This window comes from Bidens hawaiensis, unplaced genomic scaffold (genome assembly GCF_021521415.1).
Source record: "Bidens hawaiensis isolate Kalapana, Puna unplaced genomic scaffold, B.hawaiensis_p1.1 tig00035523_1, whole genome shotgun sequence".
In the NCBI taxonomy this organism is placed as follows: Eukaryota; Viridiplantae; Streptophyta; class Magnoliopsida; order Asterales; family Asteraceae; genus Bidens; species Bidens hawaiensis.
The window spans coordinates 8,545-20,560 of record NW_027496184.1 but is presented as its reverse complement, the minus strand read 5'-3'; the positions used below and the strand labels follow the sequence as shown (position 1 = coordinate 20,560).

The following is a 12,016-nucleotide window of genomic DNA, read 5'->3' as shown; positions in this document are numbered from 1 at the left end:
AAATGTCTCGTTATTGTATTTCGGCTCCTCCACAAAATAGTCGTTCATTAGTACTTCGTGGGCATGTATACGATCATGATCCACCATTTTTTTTTTTGGACGGCTCGGGCCTTCAAGTTCGTTATATAACAACGGGAACCATTCGGCAATGTCATCGTCCGTAGACGAAGAGCTATCGGTGTCTAACGGAACCAAGTTGCTCGGAAATTCCATATTTGTTTGTTTTGAATGAAGTAGAAGATTGAAACTTTGAGAGTGTTTTGAGTTGGATTGAAATGGTTGTTTATTTATATTGTTTTTTTATTAAATCCCCCCCCCCCCCCCCCAACGGTAAAAAAATCCCTAACGTTCTAATTTTCTTGGGTCCATACACGTGATGGCCATCACGCCGACCACCACCGGCGTCGGTGTTTGCAAACATATAACGCGTGATGGCCACCCACACCCCTCTAAGATTATATATATTAGATGGTTAAATGTTTAAAGTGTGTGTTTCTAAAATAAATAAAAATTAAGGTGTAAGAAATTATGTAATGTTTTCTTTTATGTGATGTGTAAACTCAACAAGTCACATGCCCAGGTTTTAGGGTGTCACATATAAGAAGCGTGATGTAAGTATTGCTTAATATGGGGTTATGTATATAATGTATTCAAGAATCCACCGAGGAAAGAAAATAAATTAAAGAATTTTCCATATTGATAATTAGTCTATTGATGCGTTTCAACTTTCAACAGTTAAGCATGGTTGTAAAAATTGTGCCTAGACGCTGATTACCTAACAAGTAATCTCAAGTGCTCCCCGCGTAGGCCGAGTTCTCAGTGAGCCATCCTTGAGTACTCCCAGACCAAAGCCGAGTAGAGGACTCGCAACTTCCTAATCGATCGAGTTGGCATCGCCTAACAACTTCTGCAACCATGGTTATGGGGCGTTGAAGTTCGTTAATTTGATAATAAGACAAAACTAGAAAACTATCTCAAGGATAAACATTAATAATTAAGTTTAATAAAGTGAACTTGGATTTTATGATTTTTTTTAACGGAAACTTAGCACTCTCTTACTCTATTTTTAAATTACACATTTATTTGAGCAACCACGAGATTTGAACGATAGCCCCTTAGAAAGACATAAACTTATCCAGCACTTTGGTGTTGCTAGAACAAATGTGAATGTTGTATTCTTTGTTTTGGTAGATGTTACCTTCTATTTATAGTTAAGCTCTTGGATCAAATGTTTACTGTTTCACTATTGTTCCGGCCCATTTGCCTTCGAATTGGCTCATTTACTCATTCAAGTTGAAGCAGCCCAAACAACAACTATTAAATTGGTCCCAACTATTAAGTCCTAACCGAAACCCAAATCCCATAAATCCAGTAAACCCGAGACCGGCCCAGCCATTAACGGTCCCATCATAATCTTCATCAAATCAAGTTTCGGTCCGGGCCGGGTTTGACCCAACGTGACCTCTACCAAGTACCAAGAGCTATAGAGTATAGACCTCCCTTAATTACACTTTAAAAACCTATAAATCTTTCTATGTTACTTTTAAACTTTATTTATTTCAAAATACAATACTTTATAACACAAAATATATTTTAATGAATATTAATATAAGGCCGTCCTTGAATTTTCACATGAGTTTTGATGCAACATGTAACACATGATAATAATTTTTTTTAAAAACGAAAATATTCATGACATAAAAAGCAAAATATGAGTCCAAAAAAGAGTCAAAAGGTTTCCAAAAAAGAACTATTTTAAGCCAACTTTTTGCAAATTCTAAGTCTTTTTTTATCGGTTACAAAAAGGATAATCATAACATATATGTCCTATGATTACATTTTATATCTATATATACCCATGCAAGTTACATGCATTGTCCATCATTAAGCTAAAACATTGTGCTAATTAATTAAACAAGGGTAAAAATGGCCGGATATCGGTGGTTCATGGCGGTTTTGGTGGTGGCGTGCTGGTGGAAAGGTGTTGTGGGACAAGCACGACAACAACAGGCTCCGGCGATATGGGTGTTTGGAGATTCCCTTGTGGAAAGTGGGAATAACAACTTTCTTAGATCAACTGCTAGAGCTGATTTTTATCCGTATGGCGTCGATTATTATCGCGGTCCTACTGGTAGATTTTGTAATGCAAGAACGTTCAGTGACATTCTTGGTACGTACACTATTAACTAATTGACTTGTTTCATTTTTTTTTAACTTTAATTCGGGTGCAGGAGATTGGTTGGGAATAGCGGCTCCGCCTCCATTTTCGGATCCCACCACAGCCGGAAACAGGATCATGGGTGGTGTCAGTTATGCTTCCGCTGCCGGTGGCATCCTTGATGAAACTGGCCAACACTATGTATGTGATTGATTATATAAGTTCATACACTTTGACTTTTCTAAAGTCAAAGTTATGATATGAGGTGTTCAGGATTCCTTATTTTACCTCATTATAACTTTTATTTGTCAAAAGTTGATAATTCAGAATACCATGACGTGTCAGGCCTGACTTATTAATTTAAGACTCATAATATACTGACTTACCAACCACCTTATTTATTTATTTATTAAGTTTTTTGAAAAGTTTTTTGAAAAGTTAATAAGCAATCCCGAAGTTGTCTCTTTGTATGAGATTGCATAAGTTGTTACTATTTTATATAGTTTTAGTAATTGTTTTGATTATTGCAGGGAGATCGATACAGCTTAAACCAACAAGTTGTGAACTTTGAGACGACGTTAAGCCAATTACGAACCATGATGAGCCCGGAAAACCTCAATCAACTCCTTGCCAACTCCATAGTAGTCATGGTTTTCGGCAGCAGATTACATCAACAATTATCTCATGCCAAATGTATATGCAACGAGCCGCACTTACACACCCGAAGCCTTTGCTAACCTCCTTCTAAACCGCTACTCCCGGCAAATTGAAGTATAACACATCTATTAATAATTATCTTTTTACTTTCTTCGTAGTACCTATTCATGTTGACAAATAAAGCATTGTTACATTTTATTTTAAATTCGTTATATGGTCATATGTTTAATTTTCAAATTATGTATTACGTTATTTAGTTTTTTTATCTGGTCTGACCAATAAACCAGTAAAATGGCCGATTTGACAACTGGTCTTGTTATGAAAATATTGATGTTAGAGTTTAACTTTTAATCTTTTATGCAGGCACTATACAGTGTAGGACTGCGGAAATTCTTACTACCAGGACTCGGACCACTTGGGTGCATACCTAACCTGCTAGCCACGGGTCAAGCCCCTCCCGGGAGATGTGTTGACTCAGTGAACCAGATGCTAGGTCCCTTTAATGAAGGCCTTAGAGGACTTGTTGGTCAGTTCAACGGTAGCTCGCACCCTGGAGCCACATTTGTTTATGGAAACACATATGGTGTGTTTGGTGACATCTTAAATAATCCCGGAAGATACGGTACATTACAAACACTATATTTACACTTATAAAGTTATGACTTTAGTTTATAAACACATATGTGACATTGTGACATGTATCATGTGACTCTTTTAATATTCACAGGGTTTACAGTGAGAGATAAAGCATGTTGTGGGTTTGGACAAGGACAAATAACGTGCGTCCCATTAGAAACGCCATGCTTTAACCATGATCAATACGTGTTTTGGGATGCTTTCCATCCGACTCAAGCTGCGAATGGTGTTCTTACTCAGAGAGCGTACTCTGGAACGAATAATGACTGCTTCCCGATGATGTTCAGCAGTTGGCGCAAGTTAGGCCTATGTAACATGTTCATGCTTTGGTTTTGGTGTGATTGGGTTGTTTTGTTGGTCTTTCGAGATCAAAGTTGTGTTGGTGTGTTTTGCTAATGAAAAATGTTTTGAACTTTTGAACAATAAAAGTTTGTGATGCAGTAAGATGCTTATTGGAATGTAATTTTACTGTGTGAATTTCAAACAAATGGGTTGTCACATTGGTTGGAATTGGATTTATAAACCACTGAAACCGATATAGGTATATGCAGCATGAGGTTTAGGCATTTCAGCTGTGTAACATTGGATTTAACTTGCATAAGATTCATTGTTTAGAACTAGGGATGAGATCGATACCGTACCAGTACCAATCGATACTGAAACCGAAAATCCTGATCCCGAAAATTACAAATTTTTGATACCGAAATGTTCAGTTCGAACCGAAAACTCGAAACTTTGGTACCCATTCGGTACCGGTACAAATCGGTACCAATACTGAATTTGTTCGTCCCTATTTAGAACCAACCATTTACCTTTATTATTTGGATTTTTATTCATTTTTTCTAATATACAATTCCTAACAAAAAGTATGTCATTAAAAGGAGAAGAACACTACTCTTTCTACTCTTTATGACCGAACACTTGTTATTTCAATAAGTTGGTAAGTGTTAAGACTCTTTGAAAGAGACACCGCTGTTACTAAGCTAATGTTCAAAAATATATATATATATAAATATATAGCCAGGATTATATTTTTATAAACAAGCCAAATTATATAAAAGAAAACAAGGAAACCCAAGTTAGATACTAAGAGCCCAAAGTATAAAAGAAACAGAAAATACAGATTATCACATGAGAATTATAATAGTTCTCAGTGCATATGCTAATTTCTCAATTTTAAAACTCCATCAATTCTCTGATTCTATCTTCAAGCTTTTGTCTCGATTAATAATCCATAGAAAAAAAGACTGTCTTTATGTCACCCCAGTATTTTGCTTATTGATAAAGGTTTTATGATTAAAAATAATATCGTCTCTCGCTTACGCATTTAAAAACATTTAAACAAATACGTAGATGGTCGTCCAGTTGTCTAAGATTTAGGGGTGAACAATACACCGAAATAAAAAAAATGACGGTTTGATTTATGAGTTTGTAAAAACCGAATTTACGGTATATCTATCAAAGTCCAAGGGCAATCTTTAACAATAAGGTGAACGAGTACTGGTTTGAAAACCCTTGGAACAATGGCGTTGTGTCTACCGAAATCACTTCTTCCGGCAGCATTATTCCGGTTGAGATCACCGGAAGCAAAACCCACTTATTATTATTATTATTATTATTATCTTCAAACCCTACTCTACTCTTCTACTACCAAGAGACCCAAAAAACAAGAAACAATCACCACCGCCGATGAGATCAATGAGATACCAATTCATCCTTCTGCTTCTTATTACGACGCTCCTCCGTCGGGGATATCGGAGATTCTGAAAGAACTGAACAAGAAGGTTCCGGATTCACTCATTAGAACTCGAACTGAACCAGATGGCTTCACTTTGAGACACTTGCCATGGTCATATTAATTTATTTCTTAACCTTTTTCATTTCATATATCATTATATGTTATCTTAACTCATTAATGCAAATGGGTTGGGTCATCGGTTGAAATGAGCCATGGCCCATGGGTAAAAACGGGTTATTAACTTGTTTAGGATATTAGACCTATGGAAATGATTGAATAGCAATTAGAAGATGCCTATTTACATTTTATTAACATTTGAAACTTTTACTCCAGTTTCATAAGATTTCTTAGCATTGTTTTGCGATAATGCTCTTTTTGTTTCTTAGCTATTATTAGAGGTGACAATAGGAGTGGGTTGGGTTGGGTTGGGTTGGGTTGGATTTGAGTGATGGGTCTAGGATGGATATAGGTCAAGATGGATAAAACTAACCCATCTTGACCCAAGTGAAGGTTGATATACATAGGGTTTTAAAAACCTCTTAAAAAATATTCAAAAAAACTATTAATTAAATAATAACTCAAAATATAAATAAAAGACGCAGAATGTAAAATAACTAAAATGTTTCCCCCATCCTCCTCGTTCATAAAAAAAAACACTTTTTGTTCCGGTTCAGTTTCGAGTTTTTCGGGGTTTTTTTCCGGTTCGGGTTTTGTTTTTTTTTCATTTCGGTTGGTTTCGGTATCTGCTCGGTTTCAATGATTTCGGTTTCGATTTCTCGGTTTTTTCGATTTCAGTGTTCTTTTGTTTTAGTCAGTTTTTTCGGCTTCATTTCGTTTTTTTTGTTTCGTTTCGATTCATTTGTTTTATTTTGGTCGGCTACGTTTCAGTTTTTTTGTTTCGTTTTGGTAAGCTTTTTTATTGCATTTTGCTTTTTTTTTTTGTTTCGTTTTGGTCAGTTTTTCGGTTTCATATCGGTTTTTTTGTATCGTTTTGGTCGTTTTTCTATTTCTTTTCAGTTTTTTTGTTTCGTTTGTCGGTTCAGTGTTTTTGATTCGTTTTGGTCCTGTTTTTAAATTGCATTTAGTTTTTTTATGTTTCCTTTTGGTCAGTTTTTCAGTTTCAATTCGTTTTTTTTGTTTCGTTTCGGTCGTTTTTCTATTTCGGTTCAGTTTCGTTTCGGTTTGTTTGTTTCGCTTTGGTCGGTTCCGTGTTTTTGTTTTGTTTTGGTTAGGCTTCAGTTGCATTTCGCTTTTTTTTTTTGTTTCGTTTTGGTCGTTTTTCTATTCCGGTTCAGTTTCGTTTTGGTTTTTTTGTTTTGTTTTGGTTGGTTCGGTGTTTTTATTTTGTTTTGGTCCGCTTTTCAGTTGCATTTCGCTTTTTTTTTTGTATCGTTTTGGTCAACTTTTCAGTTTCATATTGGTTTTTTTGTTTCGTTTTGGTCGGTTTTCTATTTCGATTCACTTTTGTTTCGGTTTGGTCGATTCGGTTTTTTGTTTAGTTTTGGTTAGCTTTTCGGTTGCATTTCGCTTTTTTTGTTTCGATTTTGTCAGTTTTTCGGTTTCATTTAGTTTTGGTCGTTTTTCTATTTCGGTTCAGTTTCGTTTTAGTCAGTTCGGGGTTTTTGTTTCGTTTTGATCGTTTTTTGGGTTTCGGATGAGTTTTGTTTAGCACATGATAGTTTGGGTATTTTGAAATAGATAAATTTTGGATAACTTGGATATTTTGTTTTGACCCATTTTAACCTATAAATGAAACTCATTTGTATATTTCCAACCCATTCTGACCCACTTGTAAAATTTTTATGATCCATCCTAACCCATTTCACTTTTAAAGTTTATCATCTTGACCCAAAACAACCCATTTGGGTTGGGTTTGCCACCCTTAGCTATTATGATCGAATTTTACCATTTTTTTACTCGATTTAACGGAAACACATTTTTAGCACCTGATTATCTTAAGCTAATGAGTCAATTCATATAATCACTTTCAAAATGCACCTCTGTAATCATATTTTTTATTAGAATAAAAACTTTTGAGCCTCGGTATAGAGTGTTGCTGGTTCTTGAGAGATAGCAGGACTTATTAAAAATTTGAGATGCTGCATATGCTTTGGTGGACTCGTCATCTGCATTTCATAAGATTTTTTTTTTCTTTTCATTTTTTGTTGAATGTGAAGTCAAATAAAGTCAGAGTCAAGTCAAAGTTCTGGTTCATTAAAAGTCAACAAAGCAGTTTGGTTAAAGTCAAGGGGTTGTTTGTACTTTTTCTATATAGTTGGTGAAGGTTTGGGGTTTAGTTGGAATGTTTACTAAACATAGAGGACCATAGTCGCTGATTTGAAATTTCGTTTGTTAATTGTTCGTTAACAACCAATTTGGGTTGGGGATATAGCCGTTGGATTCATAGGTTTCGCATTCATTTATTTTCATTTCAGTTTCTTATTTGTAATCATTCGATAGATTTCAACGGTGAAAATCGTGTGATCTTTAGTTTTATTAATCTTTCTTTGGTGTTAGTTCTACAACATCTTTGTTAATGATTGATGAAAATTCAATTTGTGATCGATATTTGAGAAAAAGTGTTTTCAACTTGCAACAAGTGGCTTGTGTGTTGATGGGCTTCACTAACTATTAGATGCTAATGTGCATGAAGCCATGAACGCATTCTAAATTATGTATTTAACCTTGTGTTTTGATGGGTACTAATGTGATTACTCAATATTTTGCTGCAGGCATATAGTGAACAGGATTATGAATTTGCATGCTCCAGGTAGATCAAAGATATTAAATCATGATTTGTTGTATTGCACATTTACACTCATCTTTCATTTGGTTAAAGTAGTTTGTTTGTTTTCAACATATTGTAGAATGGTCTGGCGAAGTGCGAAGTATTACCTATTCAGCTGATGGGAAATATGTGACTGTTACTTATCGCGTTACAATCTATGGTACCGATGCTGAGGTATAACTTTTACTTCTCACTTTCTTCTAATCTAATTCACAATTGATAGAAGGGTGTTTTTTCCTTTTCGAAAGTGTTAAAAGGGTATTTCTGTCATTATGCATGTTTTGACCGAATTTATTTAAAATGTGGTCATCTAAAACAATGCAACATTTTTACTTGATACATAGTTAATAAAATGTTATATTGTCAGTTATATAGGGAGTCAACTGGAACTGCATCGGTTGATGGGGTGGGATATGGTGACCCGGTGCAGAAGGCAGAAGCTATGGCGTTCCGTCGAGCTTGTGCTCGGTTTGGTCTCGGGCTTCATCTTTATCATGAGGAACTGTAGCCTTACTAAGATTTGGTGGTAACTTGTAGTTAATCTTTGTGCTGTGGCAGCAGGTGTTATGCTTTGACCACAATTTTGGCTACTTATTTTTGGGGCTTTGACCACAACTTTGGCTACTTATTTTTGGATTTAAAAACGTAATTATTAATCCAGGCTTTTGTGGTTATTTTATGTTTTTGCATTAATTTTACCCAAGTTGACCAACACCATGTAACTGGGGTGTTCGTATTTCGTAACGAACTGCCAAACCAAAGCAAGTCGTTCGATGATTATACGAGTGGGGGTGATTCACCCGAATCTCTTGGTTTCAGTCTTAAAACACCCATATCAATTACCAAGTATCTTTTCAGTTTTCACCAATTGTACAATAAAATTTGTAGCTCAAAAAATTTATAAAGAAGTACAGATAGTATGTAAATTTTTTATTTTCTTTTCAAAATATTGGATTATCAAAGGATTTGGAATTATAAGGTATAGACGTTTTTAGTTGTTTTTGAATAGTGTAGCATTTATGTGGAAGAGCGTGGAAAATTTTGGTTCTTATGAAAGTCTGAAAGTCGTATGGTATGTGTTAGGGAGGAGAGAGAAGACGTTTTGATGAACATTCTTAAACCGAAAATAGTGGGCGTTAACCCAATACCATGTCATTAAAATTGGGCGTTGCAGCACACCATTACAAAGAGGAGGAAGGGGCACCATTTAGTGGGAGGCGTTAATTGAATCGCAGGCGCCAAGAGAAAAGAAGTTGTTGCCTAAAAAATCATTATATTTAAATGAAAAAAGGAACTTTAGTTAAACGGTCGTCTTCATGACATTTTAATTAGAAAACCACTACAGTTAGTCATAATGGATGAGTACACTTTTTAATTGGTTAAGCAAATATGATAATTGTGTTTGAAGAGATAATATAGTGTATATTTTTGGGAAAATTCTCATAATGGGCCATTTATAGAATGTGTTTATAAGATTATCCCCAATAATTCAAGTTTCCAATTTTGTCTCTTTGGTATCTCGTCGCCGGCGACATGATAGCGAACACCGACGATGCGTTACTGAAACAAATAGGATAACGACACGTGGCCGGAATCTGGCCGGAATAGGTCGTCGACGATGTGTTATTCGGCCCATTTAATCACAGACGATATGATCTTGTTAACGACGTCAACGACAGGCTGCCATACCTGACACCCGTGTTCACATCGCCGGCGACGACCTGCCGGATCTCTTGGCCGGCGACTTGTAGGGTATAACATAGGGTTGACGATGCGTTATGTTGCTAACGTAGGGTAGCAGCGATGCGTTATCCACTAGCGCATCGTGGAACCCCTGCTTTAAACCTATTCAGGCCAAATTCCGGCGACGTGTCGTTATCCTATTTGTTTCAGTAACGCATCGTCGGTGTTCGCTATCATGTTGTCAGCGACGAGATACCTAAGGGACAAAATTAGAAACTTGAATTAATGAGGATAATCTTGAAAACACATTCTATAAATGAGCCATTATAGAAATTTTCCCTATATTTTTCCATCTTTATATGATACTAGAAAGTTGACCCCGCGTGTTGCGGCGGGGTTTGAGGTGTTGTGTGATGAATATTATAGTGTAATGCAATGTCTGTAGGTTCGTAGCTAGTGTTATGAAAATGTGATGTAGTATCAAAAGAGCTCATGTAGAATAGTCCACACTTAATTTACATAATATTAATAAAGGAAGAGAAGTGGTACAACAGCCATAAAGTTACAAAAAGTGGCGCGTAGCGCTGTTGGTCATGTACCTACTTGCTTATGTTTGACTTAACATCTAGTTAGGCCTTTTTACATAGTGGGGCCTTTTAGTAATTAGAGATTTCCATAATCTACAGCCATGTCTTTGAGATGTGCATCAGTTTTGCCAAAATTAGTTTCCTGTAATTTTCGACATGTGTAACATGTTTCAATCCATAAGATTGGTGGTGTTTAGACTATATTATTTAAATGTTTCTTACCTAGTTATAGTAGGTGTTAACAAAAAGGTTGCATTGTTGGAGTCCCCTTTACATCTTCTGTCTCTTTTCACCTGAATTTGTCACAATGATAGTTGAAGATTTAGTTCAGTAAACAACATAATGTTGGTGGTCTTAACAAAATTTAATGGTTATTGAAGGATGTGTATGCCTGGAATATCTTGCATTGGCCTCTTTCTGTTTGGATATGGTGTTTGTGGGGTGAGGCTTGTTGATGTCGATTCCGTTTTGGGCTGAAGAGCATTAGTGTCGGGTGTGTTGCTTATTCTGTTAACGGATATTGAGTTGTCGGCCCTTTTAGTTAGTTCAAATAACTTTGGAACATCAATCATTGCGGAGATCTCTGCTGGCAATACTTTCTGGTCAAGGTTTCCTTTGTCTAAAACCATCACTCTGCATTCTGTTCGTAGTGCATCAGTCATTGTTTCATCATAGATAACGACATTTGTTGTGTTTGTATCGTCAGTTATCGAGGCATTCAAACAGTACCTGCCATATATAAATATAGTTATCATTTATTACTCTTATGAGATGCAATATGTGTATGATGTGCGCCTATTGTATGTCATACACTTAGAAACAAAGTTACTTTGGCGATTGTTAAAATTCTTGTTAATTAATTAAAACTCTACAAACAAAATAAAGAGAGTTGATGAACTTGTGTAAAAATAAATCTGAAAGACGAAAAAATTAAACAGAAACAAACGAATAACGTTGTCCACCGACGGCCGTTATTGTTAAAAGTAGGAGTACAAACATTGAACCACACACGCATGTTGTGTGTTAAGTCGCGAAATTTAAGCTGCAATTTTTTGAAAGATGAAAAGTATTGGGAACAAAACTTTAGAGTGGAAAAATGTTGTTGGTTATAAAAAAAGATTTTATGAGAAACATCTAAAAGATGGAAAAGTGTAAGGATTAGAAGTAAGCTGTCCAAAATATAAGGTTAAAAGTTAGAAAATGAATTTAGAAGTGTTTTTATGCATATAGTACAAAGTTTTATGTGAGCAAAATTTTGTAATTGTATATAACAATTATAATTAAAAGATTAATATGTCATCATATATGCAGTTTAATAGATATTTTGGAATACGATAAGCATTATCTTACTGGAATTTTGGTGTGATATTGACGTGAGGTCGAAGACTCACTCAAAATAAACCGAATACAACTAGTTAGATAGCGGTAAGCGGGTATCGAACACAGAGAGTTTGTGGAAATAATGTTACCAAGTAGTTTTGTTATTTATCTAAATTAAACTAAATGCAGAAAATAAACTCAAGTATTTTGGTTGTTTGGTTTTGATTAACAAAAATAACTAAAACAATAAACGAGTTTTAAACAATATAAGAAACAATGCTCTCTCCCGACTTCAGGTTTCCAATGTTAATCAAGTTAACGCTTATTTGTGGAATGAACTACACGAATATAGTTTTGTGAAAATGCAGTTAATTGTGATAAAAGAGGACTAAGTACTTGGATTACAAAAACGCAAGGTTGTCACTCAAAAATCAGTTTAGTATTGTTAA

At 35.3% G+C, this 12,016-nt stretch overlaps 1 protein-coding gene and 1 pseudogene across 2 annotated transcripts; both read left to right on the top strand.

Moving 5' to 3' along the window:
* Positions 1–148: 148 nt before the first annotated feature.
* On the top strand, positions 149–3,918 carry LOC143587470 (GDSL esterase/lipase At1g71250-like; annotated as a pseudogene). The gene is made up of 6 exons (XR_013144895.1): positions 149–195; positions 1,920–2,170; positions 2,232–2,359; positions 2,689–2,929; positions 3,179–3,437; positions 3,543–3,918. The product of XR_013144895.1 is annotated as a GDSL esterase/lipase At1g71250-like (transcript).
* Positions 3,919–4,974: 1,056 nt separating this feature from the next.
* On the top strand, positions 4,975–8,633 carry LOC143587469 (DNA repair RAD52-like protein 1, mitochondrial). The gene is made up of 4 exons (XM_077068752.1): positions 4,975–5,300; positions 7,922–7,959; positions 8,057–8,151; positions 8,345–8,633. The coding sequence occupies exons 1-4, from the start codon at positions 4,975–4,977 to the stop codon at positions 8,483–8,485; spliced, it is 600 nt and encodes a 199-aa protein (XP_076924867.1). The 3' UTR covers positions 8,486–8,633.
* Positions 8,634–12,016: the final 3,383 nt, after the last annotated feature.